This window comes from Phoxinus phoxinus, assembly GCF_949152265.1.
Source record: "Phoxinus phoxinus genome assembly, chromosome: 14".
NCBI classification, from domain to species: domain Eukaryota; kingdom Metazoa; phylum Chordata; class Actinopteri; order Cypriniformes; family Leuciscidae; genus Phoxinus; species Phoxinus phoxinus.
This window is the reverse complement of record NC_136889.1, coordinates 8,082,407-8,102,083: the sequence shown is the minus strand read 5'-3', so window position 1 is coordinate 8,102,083 and position 19,677 is coordinate 8,082,407. Positions and strand designations below refer to the sequence as shown.

The following is a 19,677-nucleotide window of genomic DNA, read 5'->3' as shown; positions in this document are numbered from 1 at the left end:
AAGGGAAGTTATAAATATTTAAAGTGCATTCCCATGATGAACAGAAAGCGCTTTACTTGCAGTATTTTAAAGGAGCAATAACTTTAATGAAAAATGGTTGAAAAATATAACATGCAATAAATCTTCTTAAAATTGTACAAAAGTTTATTTATTCAAAACATAATATATCCAAAGTAAATGTAATATTATTGTTTTGTGGCAATAATAGCTCTCCTGAGCCGTATCCAGAATCTCATGTTACTCAAAGGGTCCCTGCTCCACTTCAAGTACGTGTTCTTTTTCAGATGCTTATGAAGACCAAACACTTTCTTAGTCTTCGTCTCTTCCACATCTTCCAGAATGACGATGATGATGTTGGCATTGCGTTCCATCATAAACCGGGACAGCGCCAATTCAAACTCAAAGCGACACCAGGAACTATCAATGAAGTGTTGAGACACAACCACAATGACTTTACGACTGCCCATTATTCCTTCATCAATAATGTTGGAGGCGATAGACTTCCCTGCTTGAAAGTCCCGCATGTGAAGGCAAAGATGAATAGGTGGAACACCGTTCTCCAGATTCTCCATCAGTTCATTCATGACCCAGACTTCATCATAGCTGGAGAAAATCACAAATGCATCATAGGAACATTCTTGTTGTCCAGGTGATCTGTAGCCTCTCAGTAGAATACAGCAATACTGAAGATGAAACTGGAACCTATAAGCCAAGACTGATAACACAACTACTAATGAAACAAAACACAATGATAAAACAACTGTGAGTCTTTTCTTGTGCACACAGCTGTCAATGTCAAAGTCCACTGCTCTAAAATCTGAGCTTGGTGACAAGGTTTTGCAGAAAATATTTTCTGATTGCTTCAAAATGTTCTGATTTTGGATGATCCACAACATAAAATCTGTCTGGGAGCAGGAGCAATTGATGGGGTTGGAGGACAAATCAAACTCTGAAAGGTTTGCTGGCAACTTTTGGAGAGCATGAAGTGGGATGCTGGTAATGCTGTTCTTATCAACATAAAATGATGTTAATTGTTTCAGGCTTGGGTGGATAATAAAATCTATAGTCATTAAATTGTTTCCTCTCAGATTCAAAAGTCTAAGTCTTTTGAGATTTTTAAAAGAGCTTGGGTGTAACTCTACCATACGACAGTATGACATGTCAAGGTGCTCTAGAACTGTGAGATTATTAAATAAATATCTTATTACATCACCCTGAAAATAATTTTCAGCCATCTTGAGAACATTAAGACTGCTCAGCCCATAAAAGCAATATATGTTACCAAAAGTGATACTGGAATAAGAAACATCTAGATACCTCAAATACTTTAAGTTAGACAAAACTGAACGGTACCCCATACCTACAACCCTTGTATGATGGAAATCTAGAATTTCAAGGGAATCAAGTCTATCAAATGCTGGAACAGAAAGACCGATTTGTGGATTTAAACTCAAATTTAGATACCTGATTCGATGAGTGTCCAAAAAAAATTCTGTGCAGCATGATGTTAATGTAATTTGGTTTGAACTCAGATCCACATACTGAAGCTTAGGCATATCTATAAAGGTTTCAACTTGGGTTGCAACGTTGCGTGTAAATACTACTTTTTCTAAAGTATGAAGATGTGAAAGTTGTTTACCTGGCACAGTATCTAATTGATTGTCAATCAAGTAAATCTCCTTAATTTCATTAAATGGCACATACACGTTACGAATTAGACCACCTTTCACAGCTACAATTGTGGCGTTAATCATACAGCGAAATATATTAATTTGCCCACTAGGCCTTTCTTTTATGTAATAATATACCTCATAAAAATAAATGGAGCAAAGGCCATCTAAATAGTCTGAATCTGATGTGAAAATCTTGTTATCATCCCTGTTCTTTCCGAACATCAGCCTTTTGACATTAAGACCATATAGAGCTTTTAAACCAACTTTCTGAGCAGCAAATGAAACAAAGGCAGATCGAATATGCTCTCTGAGATAAACATCTTTGAAAGCTCCCGGTTCAATGTGTAATAATGGATTCCTAGAGAGAATCAAAGTCATGTTTCTGCCAATCTTTCGCAACACAACAGTGTGATCAGTTTTGATGATGGATATATTATTGGCATGTAGATCAAGTAAACTGAAATCTTTAAAGGAGCTCATGAATGGAGGGAGAGACACGGACTGGATGTTATTTGTTCCAACTTTAAGTTCCTGCAGCTTAGTAAGGTTATTCATTTGAAGCTGTAAGGACGCGAGACCAACATCCACAAGAACTAGTCTCTGTAGATTATGTAAAGAATTCAAGCATCCAGGTCCAAAATATCCAATAGGGTTTCCAGTGAGAATCAAAGTAGTCAAATTCTTCACATTGTAGAAAGTATCATTTTCAATATGCTTGATGTGGCATCTGAAAGTAAATACATAAATTCCTTATTATTTATAGAACAAGACATTATACAACAAGACATTTAGATAGTAATTACATTGCTTACCTTGACAGATCAAGGACTCGTAGAAAAGACAAAACCGGGAATACAGTCTTCTGTAAGTGTTTCAAAACGTTAAAACTGAAATCCAGAGTTTGAACTGATGGAGAAATAGTTGGTGGTATGTAGCTGAGGTTTCTTCCCATGCATGAGTAGTGCAGATTCTCAGTAATCTAAGGTTCATTTTTAAGTAAATGTTAAAATTTCACAGCAGTAATGCAGAACACATATTTCAATTCAGATTTAAAACTTACTTTTGTGCATGATTCTCCAGCACCTATGGAAAAAAATATCATGAAAGCACTTACAGTAAAGAAACTCATCTTGAGTGATCTCAACCGGTCATAAAAATGTGAGCCAACCTTGTTTGAGATCATTGAATATGAGGAACGAATGCCATGGTGTTCAACAATGGGGAACTATGGACAAAAAGATGTCATAGAGAAGTAAGCTTATGCTTCATTTGTTAAATCTTGAATGAAGAAGTACCTTTCTGAATAGATGTATTGTAATTGCCTCTGCAATTCATATAAGTTTAATAAGGACAACTTTATGTATTTGTATAGGCAACACTTTAATTTAATTCAAAGCACTCTGGATCCTCTGCGCTTAGAAGGCCAGCAAAAACAGTATTTCAGACGAGTAGTTTGGAGATGACAGGTGGCAGGACTAGAGCTGTGGAGCATGATCAGACAGGTAAGGCCTGATTTTTCTGATGTTATAAAGCTTGAGTCTGCATGACAGGCAGTTGTTGAGATTCTGCAATGTTGAACTGGTTGTTGAATACTACTAGCCTGGCTAACGTCAGACCTCGTCTCATTGAGACGTGGTCTGGGAGCCACATGTTAATTTTCTCGTATTTGAGGCGTGGTTTACGAATGCCCAGAGCCGTTTATTGGGCTCTACGAATGTCTATCAAATGCGCCTGTACGTAGCTCGTAGCCAGTCGTTTCAATTATACCAGATGACGTATGTAGAGCGACAGAAATTCGACGAGGAAGAAGACGATGGGTCATAGGTTTATGTGTACACGATGGCGTTCAGCGACTATTGCCGTTTGTGCAAGACAAAGAGGGTAGAAGGTAAATCTGCAGTGCACATGTTGATATAAACAAACTGCTTTGGTGTGTCGCATAGACGTCGTCATCGTCTTGCTGCTCCCTCCCCGTTCTGTGATTGGTCCCCTCGCTGAGGCGAAAATCTGATCCATGGTATCCAGGCTGCCTAGCAGCGTGAATAAAATCGCGATGCGCGCAAGGCAGCATGGGCAAACCCAGGCTAGAATACTACCCCACGATTCTCAACTGAGCTGGCTTGCTTTAGGCCATATGTCCACCAAAGCTTTTTCAGCAAGCTCTTCTGACAACACAGCTAGGTGTGCTTAAGATTGCTTTGGTTGCCATGACTGCTGCTTACTTAGTAGACTGATGGCAAACTAAATTTCCAAGCATTATTTTTCATATTAATATTGTGGCAGTCCTGGTATGTCATCTGGTACAGACATACTCTGAGACCAGCAATATAAATTTCTTGCTAAATTAAATAATTCATAATTAATTTATTGCCAATTTGTTATTGGATGGCTGGGTAAAAAGTAGCAGTGACTAGCACCGTGTTTTACCCAAAGCTGAATTTTTATTTTCTTTCGGTGACAGGAATAAATGCCTGTATTAAATACATTGCACTACAATTGCAGCAATTTTTTTAAAAAAGCTGACCACAGGAAAGAACACTTGGTGGACACAGTCTGGAGGCTACCTTACATCACCGCAATGGGAACCAACAACTGGCTGACAATCTGAATGAATTCTATTGTCGTTTGGACAGAGGCTGTCTCACCCCATGAAGGACACCACTGGGGCCTTGCTAGACCACCTTCAATATTTTCTAAATGTGGTCAGATTCTTATCACAATATGCACAAACATTTGGACTGACAGTATGAACAAGGCTTTAGTCTTCCCAGCCCCTCCCTCCATCTCGTACACCCTTCAGACATCACTCACCTAAACTGTTCCTTGTTGTTTTTTATGCTCCGTGTAGGTGTCAGCAACCGCCTTTCGGAGGGGGGTGGTGTAGGGGTACTGTCACGTATATGTATTTCTGTTCCCTTTGGTTCCTGTTTTTACTTTAAGCCAGCAGCCATATTATCTCCCTGTAGCCCAAGACTGGTTGCCCACTGAAACTAAGCAGGGCTGAGCCTGGCCAGTACCTGGATGGGAGACCTCCTGGGAAAACCAGGTTGCTGCTGGAAGAGGTGTTAGTGAGGCCAGCAGGGGGCGCTCACCCTGTGGTCTGTGTGGGTCCTAACGCCCCAGTGTAGTGACGGGGACACTATACTTTCAGAGAGCACTGTCCTTCAGATGAGACCTTAAACCGAGGTCCTGACTCTCTGTGCTCATTAAAAATCTCAGGATGTCCTTCGAAAAAGAGTAGGGGTGTAACCCCGGTGTCCTGGCCAAATTTGCCCCTTGGCCCCTGTCTATTATGGCCTCCTAATTATCCCCATTTACTGATTGGCTTCATCACTGTCTCCTCTCCACCAATAAGCTGGTGTGTGGTGGGTGTTCTGGCGTCGCATCGTCCAGGTGGATGCTGCACATTGGTGGTGGTTGAGGAGATTTCCCATTTGTAAAGCGCTTTAAGTACCCAGAAAATATAAATGTAACAAATTATTATTAATTAATTATTATTTCTCCTGTTTTCTCAATTGCCTTAGAAATGGATTTGTTCCTTGTTTTCTCCCTCATTGCCCTGTGTATTAATATCCCCTATTTAGTTTAGTTCTTAGTCATTATTTAAGTTGGTTTGGATTTGTTATGATCAAATTATGTGTACACATCTTGCAAAGTAACTCCTCCCAACAATGCATAAACAATACCTTGCAAATTAATTTGCTGTAATTTCCCAAGCATTATTGTAGCTGCTTGTGTTTAGACTATTGCCACTGCAAATTTGACCAGCAGATGTCCCCAGCATCCTCAAATGTACTTTTGATTACCAATTCATGGTTGTTTTCAAACTGTTCGGCTGTTCAGCCACCAAGTGGAACTGAAGGAAACTACAACGGACCGTCAGGACTGCTGAGAGAAATATTGGTGCCCCCTGCCCAACCTCCAAGAATTTTACACCTCCAGAATGAGAAAAAGGCCTACAGAAATCACTTTGGATTTTACACATGTAAATCTGCATATAGCATATATCTGTATTTAAATAATTCTGTCCATTGTGTATTTTCTAGATTTTTTATTACTGTATTGTGTTTTATTGTATTGCCTATAAATTATTGTGTTATATTCCATTTATTGTCTATATCCCATGTCTGTACTTCTTTTTTTCTGCGTGTGTGCGTGCGTGCGCATGTGCGTGTGTAAACTTGGCATTAAAGCACATTCTGTTTCTACAGATTGTGGTTGAAGCTTCTGCTAAGAAGTTGCTGAAACAACATCACAATATAATCAAGGGAGGGATCAAAGGATTTAATGATAGCTGTCATCAGGCTATTACAATCATAGACATGTATAAAGGCTAGATGGCTTACCGGCGCTGAGAGCCAATGGGACCCGACGACGTCACACGGCGGCCATCTTAGGACAGGACCGCTCGTCCAGTTATAACATTAAAGTCTATTGTGCATGTAGTGCTGAAATAACTATATTTTGCTCAATTTTCAACCGATTTTCAAACGGCTTGGTGTGTCATAAACGTCAGGGATGCCATGAAACACACAGCTACGCTGCAATGTTAAGCGTTTCTCAAAACGTGAAGCTACAATTTAAACATCGGCATCAGCACAAATCATAGCCACTTTAATAAGGTTTGTAATAAACCAAACCGTTTGTAAATCCGTCAAGAATTCAGCAAGTTACGAGCATTTGTCACTCACCTTCCGTCCACAGCAGCAGGGAGCAGCAGCGCAGTCTCCTGACCTAAGATGGCCGCCAAAGTGACACAGCTGACTCCGCCTTGAGCCATCTAGCCTTTATACATGTCTATGATTACAATACTAAAGTCCTCTGAGGCTAACTTAACTATTGTGAGAAGCAAGGTGGCGCCACTTACCTATTCTAGTTGTGTTTGTATGAGAGGAAGAGGAAGAGGCCGCGCAGTGATACGACTACGAGACACTTGAAAGTAGCACCGGTGGGAGATCGGTTTCTGTTTCACAAGCCTACAGCATACCCTTAGTTCAAATATGCCTACTTCCATACTATAGTTTATGAAAAACTGTGTGTACGCAAAGTAGCCTAGGCATACTACTATGTCCAAATTCATAGTAGGCCTATTAATAAAACAATAGACAAGACGTCCCCGGATGACTACTTCCGGTGAGATTAAGTGTGCATCATCTGGACACTTTCCTGTGCCATGAGGCAACTGAGAGGACGTGAATAGCAGTGAAGTGATGCAACTGATGCTGTTTTTCACAGGACAGTGACAGTATATGGCAGATGTAGTAAGTCCGGATTGCATTCATACCAGAACAAGTTTTAACGGTTGTGAAGCAAGTTTCAAATTAAATGTAGTAGCCTACCTACTAGTAAAAGTATGACATTTCAGACACTATGATATTGATAAGTGATTATTCAGGAATATTTGACTGCAACTTACCAATCATAATCAAGCATTCAAGAGAGCCATGTTATAAATTAAAAAACTAATTTAACACCTGGTTAAACTTTACACTGCTTGTGATTATGAGTAACAAGACAGATGTTTCAGACACTGTGCAACTTTTTAGTGTGCTCGCAAAATAATTAAGATTTAGGGAGATATTTTTCTTTGATGCAATAATTGCAATTAAAGATTCTGTGCAAAATCTATGGAAAACTTTCAAAAAAGAAGAAAAGTGACAAAGAACAAATTACGTCGTCAGGATGAAGGAAATTCAGCTTACAGTATCATCATACAGTAAACTATGTATTTTTCTGTTAACAACAAATACACATATCACTGGGAGTGGAGCTTGAATCGGTTTCACTGTAAAGCACATAGCATTTGAAAAATTAGTTTACACTCTATTGTTGTAGTTTTTCATGTTTGTTCCAAAAGGGAAGTTGTTCCATTTCTGAAGCCCATTGTTTGCAGTATTTACAACGAATAATAACATCTTTGCCAAAAAATGGTTGAATATATCATAAAATGCAACAGTACTTATTTAAATGCATGGCTAAAAAAATTAAGCACCAGTTTATTTAATAAAAAATACACACAATGATTAGGTCAAAGCTGTTACTAAAGCTTGAGCTTCTATAAAATGACTAGAAAGCTGTACTGACAAACTATCCAAGGGATACATAAGAATTATCTATTTTCTAAACAATATTATTGTTTTGTGGCAATAATAGCTCTCCTGAGCCGTATCCAGAATCTCATGTTACTCAAAGGGTCCCTGCTCCACTTCAAGTACGTGTTCTTTTTCAGATGCTTATGAAGACCAAACACTTTCTTAGTCTTCGTCTCTTCCACATCTTCCAGAATGACGATGATGATGTTGGCATTGCGTTCCATCATAAACCGGGACTGCGCCAATTCAAACTCAAAGCGACACCAGGAACTATCAATGAAGTGTTGAGACACAACCACAATGACTTTACGACTGCCCATTATTCCTTCATCAATAATGTTGGAGGCGATAGACTTCCCTGCTTGAAAGTCCCGCATGTGAAGGCAAAGATGAATAGGTGTAACACCGTTCTCCAGATTCTCCATCAGTTCATTCATGACCCAGACTTCATCATAGCTGGAGAAAATCACAAATGCATCATAGGAACATTCTTGTTGTCCAGGTGATCTGTAGCCTCTCAGTAGAATACAGCAATACTGAAGATGAAACTGGAACCTATAAGCCAAGACTGATAACACAACTACTAATAAAACAAAACACAACGATAAAACAATTGTGAGTCTTTTCTTTTGCACGCAGCTGTCAATGTCAAAGTCCACTGCTCTAAAATCTGAGCTTGGTGACAAGGTTTTGCAGAAAATATTTTCTGATTGCTTCAAAATGTTCTGATTTTGGATGATCCACAACATAAAATCTGTCTGGGAGCAGGAGCAATCGATGGGGTTGGAGGACAAATCAAACTCTGAAAGGTTGGCTGGCAACTTTTGGAGAGCATGAAGTGGGATGCTGGTAATGCTGTTCTTATCAACATAAAATGATGTTAATTGTTTCAGGCTTGGGTGGATAAGAAAATCTATAGTCATTAAATTGTTTCCTCTCAGATTCAAAAGTCTAAGTCTTTTGAGATTTTTAAAAGAGCTTGGGTGTAACTCTACCATACGACAGTATGACATGTCAAGGTGCTCTAGAACTGTGAGATTATTAAATAAATATCTTATTACATCACCCTGAAAATTATTTCCAGCCATCTTGAGAACATTAAGACTGCTCAGCCCATGAAAGCAATTTATGTTACCAAAAGTGATACTGGAATAAGAAACATCTAGATACCTCAAATACTTTAAGTTAGAAACTGAATGGTATCCCATACCTACAACCCTTGTATGATGGAAATCTAGAATCTCAAGGGAATCAAGTCTATCAAATGCTCCTACTTCAAGATCAATTTCAGCATTTAGACTCAAATTCAAATACCTGATTTGAGGGGTGCCAGATAAAAGTGTTGTGCAGCATCGTTTTAATGTAATTCGGTTAGCACTTAGATCCATATATTGAAGCTTAGGCATGTCTATGAAGGTTGCAGCATGCATAAGATCCTTGTTGTGTGTAATTACTAGTTTTTCTAAAGTATGGAGATGTGAAAGTTGTTTACCTGGCAAAGAATCTAAGAGATTGGAAATCAAGTAAAGCTCCTTGATTTCATGAAAAAATACATACTCCATTTCACCAATTACACCTTCCTTCACGACCACATTTGTGGCATTAATCATACAGCGAAAGACAGAAAATGGTTCACTGGGCCTTTCATTAATATAATAATATATTTCCTGGAAAAAGATAGAGCAAAGGCCATCTAAAACATCAGCAGCATCTGATAACTGAAATATGAAATCTCCCCTGTACTTTCCAAATAACAATCTTTTGACATTAAGACCATATAGAGCTTTTAGACCAACTTTCTGAGCAGCAAATGAAACAAAGGCAGATCGAATATCCAGCTCTCTGAGATAAACATCTTTGAAAGCTCCCGGTTCAATGTGTAATAATGGATTCCTAGAGAGAATCAAAGTCATGTTTCTGCCAATCTTTCGCAACACAACAGTGTGATCAGTTTTGATGATGGATATATTATTGGCATGTAGATCAAGTAAACTGAAATCTTTAAAGGAGCTCATGAATGGAGGGAGAGACACAGACTGGATGTTATTTGTTCCAACTTTAAGTTCCTGCAGCTTAGTAAGGTTATTCATTTGAAGCTGTAAGGACGCGAGACCAACATCCACAAGAACTAGTCTCTGTAGATTATGTAAATTATTCAAGCATCCAGGTCCAAAATATCCAATAGGGTTTCCAGTGAGAATCAAAGTAGTCAAATTCTTCACATTGTAGAAAGTATCATTTTCAATGTGCTTGATGTGGCATCTGAAAGTAAATGCATACATTCAATATTTATAGATCAACACATTATACAACAGCTGATTTTTAGATAGTAATAACATTCCTTACCTTGACAGATCAAGAACTTGCAGAAAAGACAAAACTGGGAATACAGTCTTCTGTAAGTGTTTCAAAACATTGAAACTGAAATCCAGAGTTTGAACTGATGATGGAATACTGGGTGGTATGTAGCTGAGGTTTCTCCCCATGCATGAGTAGTGCAGATTCTCAGTAATCTACAGCAAAATAAATAAATAATTATCCATAAAACCAGTAATAAAACAGATTTAAATTCAGAAAACTTACCGCAGTGCATGATTCTCCAGCACCAATGGAAAAACAAATCATGAAAGCACTTATAATGAAGAAACTCATCTTGAGTGATCTCAGTCATAAAAATGTGAGTCAGCCTTAGTAAAGATCATTGAATATGAGGAACAAATGCCATGGTTTTCAACAATGGGGAACTATGGGCAAAATTATGTCATAGAGAAGTAGGTTCGGGCTTAATTTGGTAAATCTTGAATGAAGAAGTACCTTTCTGAATAGATGTATTGTAATATATTGAACTGCCTCAATTCATGTAAAATGAATAAGGATTTTATGTGTCCATTTATTTGTATAGGCAACACTTTTATTTAAAGCATGGATCATCTAAACATGAAAATCAAGCAGTAGAGATTGCATTGCATTGCAGAACTGCAGAAGAGACGTTTTGAATTTTCCTGATGTTATAAAGCATGAATCTGCATGAACAGGTAGTTGTTGAGATTCTGCAAAGTTGAACTTGTTGAATACATAGTATAAAGTTAAATATTCAGTTATTAGCTTTATCTTTTCATACAATCATTGCATCATAGGAAAATTCCTTTGCAAAATTTTGATTTTGGATGCTGGAAATACATTTAATTGGGGTGCACTGCGCAGTTTAAAGCAATTTACTGCAGCTAATGAAACAATGCTGCATGCATGGTGAGTTTTTACATTTAGCCTTTTTTTTTTATTGCTGCAATGGGAGTGCCATGTAGGCTATTTATTTAATAAAATCAAAAAGTATTTTTATGGTCGGCTTTTTACCCAACCGTTCAATCACAGTGGAGGAGGGACGGGACAACTAACACATTACATGCAACAACAAAATTATTTTAGCAAGAAGTTTTAATATTACTGGTCTCTGAGTATGTCTGTACAGATGACTTCCCCAGAATACCATATTGTTTCATATTCACAATATGAAAAATTGTGCTTGGAGGAACATTTCGTTCAGCTTTGGTCTATTAGGTAGGCAGCATTGCAACCAAAGCCATATCAAGCGTGCCCAGTAAGATGTTTTCAGAAGAGCTCCTGGCATTTTCAGCCGTGTAAAAACCTGTTTGGTGGACACACGGCATTAAACAAGCCAACTCAGCCAGGAGTCTTGGGGTAATATTATGGACATGTACACACCACTTGAAGAAGTTGAGTGTTGTTAGTCACTAAAAAACAACCAATTGTGGTGTAGCCTATAATGAACGACCAAAACTCAACCGTTTTGAACGGCACGGCTGAAAACCGTGCCGGGTAAACTTAGGGGCCCTTACTTATATTCAGCAGTGTATACGAAAAAGAATGATAGTAAGAATCAAAACGAAGCTAAACTGGGTTACAATTACAAACCACTCAACAGAGGCAGACAGCAAACTTCCCAGTTCATTCGTGCATTTATAGTCATTAGTTGCTGAGTCTTGCCACTGACGTTAGACGTTTTTGACCAGCAGATGTCCTCATCGTCCTCACATTTATTATTACCATTTAAAACGTTACAGCATGACTCCAACATCATCCATGAAAAATGACTTATGCTCTGGGCCTCAGAGGCCCGCAGGTGGGCTAACAAATACTATAGCCTATGTTTTTTTTTTTCTAACATGCCAAGACTTTCTGATTGGTGGGATCTGAAACTGCAGAAGTAGCCTACACTGCTACACTTGTTTCATAATAGAACAACAGTTAATGATTCAATATTACAAAATGACTAATGGATTTTCTTTAGGTCAGAGAAACAGATTAAAATAATTTGAATGAAAAGTTTGTGACTGAGGAGCCTGACTTCTGTTTTAAAGCAATTTGACAGAATTCTGCAACGACAACAAAAAATAAAGATTTGTGGGAAATTTGAAAACCACCTACATGCTCAGAACTGAAGGTGGATTTTACTGTTCACCGACCATGAATTCATTCAGTTAAAGAGTGGTAAGATATATGCTACAGTAGCTAAACATTTAACAACTGTTTTACAACAGAAATATTAAATGACCTACATTATCCGAGTAATACAAACTAATCATTTGAAGCTTTAAGGATGTGAGACCAACATCCACAATAACGAATCATTGTAGTTTATGTAAAGAATTCAAGCATCCAGGTCCAAAATATGTATTAGGGTTTCCAGTAAGAATCAATTTAGTTACAGTGTAGAAAGTATTATTTTCAAAACATTAAAACTGACACCCAGTTTGAACTGATGGAGGAACACTGGGTGGTATGTAATAGGTTTCTTCCCATGCATTAGTGCAGATTTTCAGTAATGAAAGGTTAAAATAAATAACAGCAATAAAATAAAATACAGATTCACATTCAGAAAACTTACCTCAGTGCATGATTATCCAGCACCTGTAAAAAACAATACTAATGAAAGCACTTGTAGTGAAGAAACTCATCTTGAGGTTTTCTCCACCTGTCGTACAAATATATATATAAAAATAATTCTGAACTAGTCCCGCTTGAGTTCATCTCATATGACAAACAAATGCAATAGGTTTAAAATTGGAGAATTTGGGGAAAAAATACATCATCAAAAGAAGCAGGCATGTGCTTATCTGGTAAAAAGTAATATCCAGAATATCCCAAATGAATTGACAAAAATAAACTGTTGAAAAATAAAAAAAACATGTTTTGTAAAGAAAATTACTTCTGAGATACATATATAAACCATGAATTAATAATACTGACATGGTGTATGCTTGATCTCCAGTAACAATTCCAAACCATCACCAACATAGGAAACGTGACTGGCTGCTGTTTAAAAACGAATGGCCCTAATCTGATATTCAGATTCACAATAGCTGTAGAGTAACAGTGTTGATGGTGTGGATTATTAATACTTTAAAGGTACACTACGCAACTTTTGCCACTCTAGAATTTAATTAACAAAACTGCATGCGTCTTGGGATAGAAAATTGCAGCCAGAGCGGCTTCTCTGTTTATGTATATGACGAGTCACGCAGTACTGGGCTACTCCACAGAGGTTGATCGAAAATAGGCAGAATATAAACACTTCTAATAGGCATACTGTGGATTCACAATATACTCCCTCATTATATACACTTTGGGAAAAAAAGTTACATAGAGTATCTTTGAAAATTAAGAAAATATACATATGTAATCTTGTAATTAATCACTGACCAATGATGAACACGATCAACCAGAAGATGGCCCTGGACACAAATCTAACAAGGTCTTATTGACAACTTCAGTCCGCAACTGTGAGTCAAGTAACTCTGCTTCAGCAATAACCTCACCAACAATGGGTCTTAATCTGATTTTATCTTCACATCAAAAAATAAATAACAAAAATAAATAATTGAAGGTACAACTCCTTTGTGAAAGTGTTGAGGTTATAGCCATTTCATTCCCTTTTATTAGATTTGTATTTATTTAACCCCCTCTAAATATTAAATCATCAATATAGTATCATCCTCAATGACATGATTAATCTCCTTTCAACAATGTTAAATTCACTAAAGACACTACATACAGTAGACCTTGATGGATGCAAGAAGGTACTATAAAAAAAACTGTATGAACCTGTTGATAGTCAACAACCTTTATTTATCCATATATGTGAGCCACTCAAAGATGGGGGAATAGACAGATGGGACAAGAATAGACCATTATAGGAGGGCAATCAACATATGGATCAATGGCATTGTAACTTTCTTTAACCTCTAATCTATAAGAGGCTTGTTGACAGTAAATTAAAAGACATAAGTAACAGCGTAAACACTCATGTACAGAGAAGCAAAAAAAAAAAAAACTAAAACAAATTAAAACATTGATTAGTATGTAAAGAAACAAAAAGGGAGCGGGAGCCAAAACCTTTTTTTTTTTTCTATTATAGCTCAGCATACATTTCTACACGGCATGCAATAAGGCACCTAACTAACACAATGAATAAACCTATGCTACGTGATGAAGCAGATTTGTTATCCAATGGAAAAGAATGAGAATAGTTCTGATACAATGTTCACTCCCATAAAAACAGTATTCCTTTCATTTCCCTTTCAATTACCCAAACCTTATTAAAAAAATACATCCATTTGTAAAATATTTTCTCCATACACAGAACTGTAAATAGAAAGCACAAACCAATGGATTAAGGTGAGAAAAAGAATCAAACTATTTAAAAAAAAAAAGCAAGCTATATTTTGTATTTGGATAAAGTATACACAATCTATTATTATTATTATTATTATTAATAAATGTTGATACTCTATACACACTGCTGTCTGCAGAAAATCTTAAATGCGCAGTCAGCCACTGGCAGCAGGGAGAAGCACTAAAGATATTTAGGGGAACACTTAGGCTGTACCAAGTTTGCCTTGTATAACAAAATCAGCTATATAATTCAGATGTCCATTGAAAACTGGCACCATGAAAAGTTAAACCCAATTTCCCAAAAGAAAAATGTATAGATTACCTGATTTTATTGGGTTGACCCTTTATGAACAAGATCTATTTTTCTTGACGATGTGGATTAGATTTCTTGCCCCTCACCTTTGTGCATGAATGAACTTCAGGGAGTAACAGACTCCGTTGGTTTGCATCGTGAGGGGTTTGATTATTAATACAGCCTTTATATTTTACAGGACAGCTTGTTCAAAACTAGTGACACCCCCTGAAAGCACCATCCCACTTCACTGACAAGAGATGGATAAGACTAACTGGATCATACATCAAAAAATGCTCCATTTTCAGAAAATTACAGCACTACTTACCTATACATATTATCTATATAAAAGAAATTCAACATATATTTACACATGATATCAGTTTCTCAACCCATTAATGATGCAGAGATGGTTAAAAGATACAGACTAGGGGAGTGAATCGTTGCATCTAGACTATTTTCTTAATTGTCTGCCACTCAACCGACTTGACCTAATTCTCAATTTCAAGATTGTGCCAGGCTTCGATAAACTTCCAAAACCAGCTTAGAGCACAAGTCAGTGATGATGGAATCTCAATATGTTTTGTCTATGGTTTTAATCAAACACCAAGTTCCAGAATTACATATGTATCTAGTCATGTGCACATTACACAGGGGATTTCAGTGTCAATCATACCAAATTCTAATTTATTCCTCTTTAAAAAGTCAAAGGACTTGATTTTAGAACAAGTTCCCTTAGAGCAGGTCCACACTGACTTCCTGGATTTTCTTGCATCTTTAGCCAAACCCTTTAACATTACAAGCTGGCCTGAATCATTGGATGAATGGTAGCACACCACTTGTGGTGGAAAGGGAAACAAGCTTATTGATCAATGTGAATTCTGTGATGCCTAGACAGAGAGGACGAATGGTTGAAACCCTTTCCACACTGAGCGCACCTATAAGGTTTCTCACTCTGAAGGATTCTCTGTTTCAAGATGGTAGTGTGGGGGAATCCCTTTCCTGTGGCAATAGCGCTGTAAGTCGACTTATCCTCCAAATGAACCCGCTGGTGCCTTGCGAGAGATGAGGGATGATTGAACCTCTTCCCACATTGAGCACAGGTGTAGGACTTTCCATCAGAATGAGTTCTCTGATGCCTGGATAGTGATGATGAGTGATTGAAGCTCTTCTCACAATGGTTGCAGCTGTATGGCTTTTCACCTGCATGCATTCCCCTCTTCATCGAAGTATCAAAGGGGAAATCCTTATCGCCCTGGGCATACATTTTGGCCTCCAAGTGGACCTTGTGGTGCCGTGACAATGAAGAGGAATGGTTGAAACCCTTGTCGCACTGAGAACACCGGTAGGGCTTTCCACCCTGATGAACCAGCTGATGCTTCTTGAGGTGACGTTTCCTGACAAAGCTCTTTCGACACTGGGTGCACTTGTAAGGCTTCTCTCCTGAGTGGATTCTCTGATGCTCTCTCAACGTGGCCGCGGCGGCAAAACACTTTCCACACTGGGTGCATCTGTGCGGCTTTTCACCAGCATGAGTCTTCTGGTGCTGTTTAAGATTGGAAGCCGTCGTAAAGCCTTTCCCGCACTGAAGACATGTAAAGGGCTTGTCATGGGCATGCAGCTCTTGATGTTTTTTGAGATGGCGTCTGCGCACAAAGCTTTTTCGGCATTGGGTGCATTTGTAGGGTTTGTCATCTGAATGCATTTTCATGTGCTCCCGGAGAGTGATGGCGGCAGCGAAGCTTTTACCACACTCCGAACATCTGTGCGGCTTTTCAGGAGAGTGCATCATCTGGTGCGGTTTCAAGTTGAATGCATCAATGACTCCTTTACCAACCATCTCAAGACCAGTGGTGTAACTTTTCTCTTTCATGTGAATCCTCATGTGACTTCTTAGGCTGGCTTCAATAGCAAAGCTCTCACCACAGTGGACGCAAATGTAGGGGTGAGTGGCTTTGTGGATTTCAAAGTGTTCGTGCAGATCAGACATACAGTCAAAAATCTCACCACACTCACTGCATTGCAGGCCATGGGCTTCGTGGATGATAACGCCATTCTCTGACTCCACCGTAAGCTCGCCTCCATGGTCAGACTCCACCTTTACAATATGTTCTCCACCACCCAACTCTGTCTTTAACAGCACCTCACCGAGCAAATGCTCATTGCCTTTTATTTCTGCACTGCTGAAATACTGATGATGATCGTGGTGTATTTCAGATTTAATATAGTCATGGTCCGTTTCTGTTACCACATCCACACAGGTCACAGCCCCTAAATCACCATGAATGGCCTCCAGGTCAAGTCTTTTGTCCTCTTGAGTCATAATCTCAGTCTCCGCTCCATAATGCAAGTCACCAACTTGAGTATGGGCTATGACACACTCAGATCCCAATGTATCGAGACCTGGTGTGTCACAGTCAGTCTCTGACTCAGCCATCAGGACGCACTCCAGCCTGACGACTTCCGTCTTCCCGGTTAAGTAAAACTTAGCGTTGCTCTACGAGCACCGCTTTCTTGCAAAGAAACTTTAAGGGTTGCCTGCCGCAGGCTCAGTCAGTTCTCGAGTCAGGAGCAGTCCTGCCTGCTGGAAGAAGAAACACCTTTAAACTCTGATAATGATCTGCATAATGATAAAGAAACATTTCTGATGAAAATCTTTAGGCTAACTTTCAGCTTGATAAACATTAAAAGTAAAAGTAAGGTATGCAAAACATAGCCTACAGAGACTTAAGTAGTGATCTCACTAATTATCTTGAAAGTAATAATTAATCAAAAAACGAATTTATGCTATTTAATGTGACAAAGATACAAACAGATTCAACTAAATGGGGAATATGCAAGATTAAATGTATAGCAGTAAACTTGGGGGGTAAAAAAAGAGACAACTGAATAAAATGATGGATAAACAAAGCCAAAAATCAACATCATTCTAATGTAGAAATAGTGTTGCATAGATGAACAGCACTATGAACTGAGGTATATAAGTTACATCATAGTTTGCACACACAAAAAAAATTCTTTAAAAAAAATGTAAACATGAGCCTACTCTAGAAACAACCATAAAGCTAGTTAGCAGAAATATCAGTAGCTACAAATTGGCTAAAGTTAGCCTGTGGGTAGTTTATATTAGGCTAACTTGACAGGCTAGGTATTCATGAACCTACAGTTTAGATATTTACATTTTCTCAAATGAGCCGCACTGAATCACAGCTAACTCCTTAAACATGCATCATATATAAAACAAACTAAACCCCATGTTTACACTTTTCACAAATTGCTGGTTTGTCACTGTTGGCTAACGTTATGTTAGCTGGCTAAATAGCTGCTATGTAGCTTCCTTGAGCATGCATTATCAGCTAACTAGCTGGCTAACTAGCACTATAGCTGTATCATAAAATGATACAGGGTCGAAAAGCTGACAGGCTGGCTTAAATCTGGGCTTAATTTGTAATTTTTTAGTCATACATACACTTTTTAGTGCCGTACAGTCACGTAGAGACTTACGCTACAGCTACTAGAAAATACAGCGAGTTTAACGGTGGGCATCTTGTCCGCCGGAGGTTGGATCAGCTAACTAGCTGTAAAATGGCCGCCGCGACTAGCTTCCGCCCCTCACGCAGATACAATACGCAACGTTAGGAAACGCAAATAAAACAGGTCATAATAATAGTTTAGTTCGATTGCTCGCTGCGAAGCTGTGCTGTCATAGCTCTAAAAACGCAAGATTATCATGACATAAGGCAAACTGCTCGAGTTAATGGCTAATCACAGATGTAACTTACGCTATTCGCGAAAGCCCGGGAAGGCGCCCCCCTTCTTACATAACGCGTTTTTGTTTTGTGGCGTCGAATTAAAAACAAAATAAGTATGTGCTCAACGTCTTTTGTGGCTATGTGCTATTCTTGAAATCTTCCGAATTAATTGACACGAGCACCGCGTAGCTATAAGCGGAGCTTATCATGCTATAGTCCTAGCCCATTTTTAGCTGTGTGTAACAAACATGGCCTGTCGTCCTGCTAAGCTGCCTCGCTAGCGGAACACTAGCTGCCTCCGCCGCCATTGCTACTGAACACCTCCGAACTTCGTGACGTCCACAATTCATCGGTAAAGCTGACCGAGCGCCACTTATCGCAGTGTGCTCAAAAATTGGTCAAGCAGCAAATGCTACAACGTATGGTGTAACGTTAATTAAATCACAACATTGTATCAAATATAGCACGCTAGTTAGCCAGCTAAGTTAACTTGCAACTGTATGCAAACCCTGACGCATATAAACATTAAACGGTCATGTATAAACGTATATATTTTTTTAAAAACATGCCCGACCTCTTTGCCCGTTAATGGCCTTTTTGCGAGATGCGCTGCTGGTAGTCGCGGCGTAGTCAACGGCCTGAAGATCTTCGTTTTGTTGCGTCTGTACTGCCTGGTTGCGGTTTGCACTCTGTCACTCTTTCTCTATCCCTCCCTCCGTACGTACGTAGCGGGATGGCGCCGCGGATCATCTGGCGCCAACTATGCTGTAGCGCATGAGCAAAAAAAACAAAGCAGTGAAGAAACAAGCGCTCGACCACCCCCTATAGTCATGGCGGAAGCCTCCTTCGCCTCCAGTCCCAACCGAATTTTACATTTTTAAAAAAGAAAAATAGGTCAATACTTTACAATAAGGTTCAGTTTGTTAATGCATTAGTATCATGGACTAGCAATATTAACACTTATGCTATTTATGTTCAATAAACAGAATGTTTTAATGTGAATAAAGCCTCAATGCAATGAAGGCTATGCAATCTGTCAGAAAATTTGGACTAAACCGCTTTTTATTGCCGTAAAATTAGTTTTACTATTTTTATTAACTTTTTGAAGCGTCAATGGAGGGACAGAAAGCTCTCAGTTTTCATTATAAATATTTTCATTTGTGTTCTGATGATGA

The 19,677-nt window shown here is 38.6% G+C and overlaps 3 protein-coding genes across 8 annotated transcripts; all 3 read right to left on the bottom strand.

Moving 5' to 3' along the window:
* Nucleotides 1-70: 70 nt before the first annotated feature.
* Nucleotides 71-2,807, bottom strand: LOC307010983 (toll-like receptor 4). Its single transcript, XM_079636170.1, has 3 exons — nucleotides 2,734-2,807; nucleotides 2,486-2,652; nucleotides 71-2,400 (listed from the first exon to the last, which is right to left on the bottom strand). Exons 1-3 carry the CDS (start codon nucleotides 2,800-2,802, stop codon nucleotides 186-188), a joined length of 2,451 nt encoding a protein of 816 aa, XP_079492296.1. The 5' UTR covers nucleotides 2,803-2,807; the 3' UTR covers nucleotides 71-185.
* A 4,490-nt stretch (nucleotides 2,808-7,297) lies between these two features.
* tlr4ba (toll-like receptor 4b, duplicate a) lies at nucleotides 7,298-12,751 on the bottom strand. Of its 2 annotated transcripts, none has more exons than XM_079636168.1 (3): nucleotides 12,672-12,751; nucleotides 10,112-10,278; nucleotides 7,298-10,027 (listed from the first exon to the last, which is right to left on the bottom strand). In XM_079636168.1, exons 2-3 carry the CDS (start codon nucleotides 10,249-10,251, stop codon nucleotides 7,804-7,806), a joined length of 2,364 nt encoding a protein of 787 aa, XP_079492294.1. In that variant the 5' UTR covers nucleotides 10,252-10,278; nucleotides 12,672-12,751; the 3' UTR covers nucleotides 7,298-7,803. The 2 variants fall into 2 exon arrangements, with proteins under 2 accessions (XP_079492294.1, XP_079492293.1); XM_079636167.1 differs by lacking the exon at nucleotides 12,672-12,751 and adding an exon at nucleotides 10,349-10,551.
* Nucleotides 12,752-13,891: 1,140 nt separating this feature from the next.
* On the bottom strand, nucleotides 13,892-19,356 carry LOC307010984 (uncharacterized protein). Of its 5 annotated transcripts, none has more exons than XM_079636171.1 (2): nucleotides 19,077-19,356; nucleotides 13,892-17,331 (listed from the first exon to the last, which is right to left on the bottom strand). In XM_079636171.1, exon 2 carries the CDS (start codon nucleotides 17,185-17,187, stop codon nucleotides 15,613-15,615), a length of 1,575 nt encoding a protein of 524 aa, XP_079492297.1. In that variant the 5' UTR covers nucleotides 17,188-17,331; nucleotides 19,077-19,356; the 3' UTR covers nucleotides 13,892-15,612. The 5 variants fall into 5 exon arrangements, with proteins under 5 accessions (XP_079492297.1, XP_079492298.1, XP_079492299.1 ...); XM_079636172.1 differs by having other exon boundaries at nucleotides 13,892-17,334; nucleotides 19,077-19,355; XM_079636173.1 differs by lacking the exon at nucleotides 19,077-19,356 and adding an exon at nucleotides 18,220-18,850.
* Nucleotides 19,357-19,677: the final 321 nt, after the last annotated feature.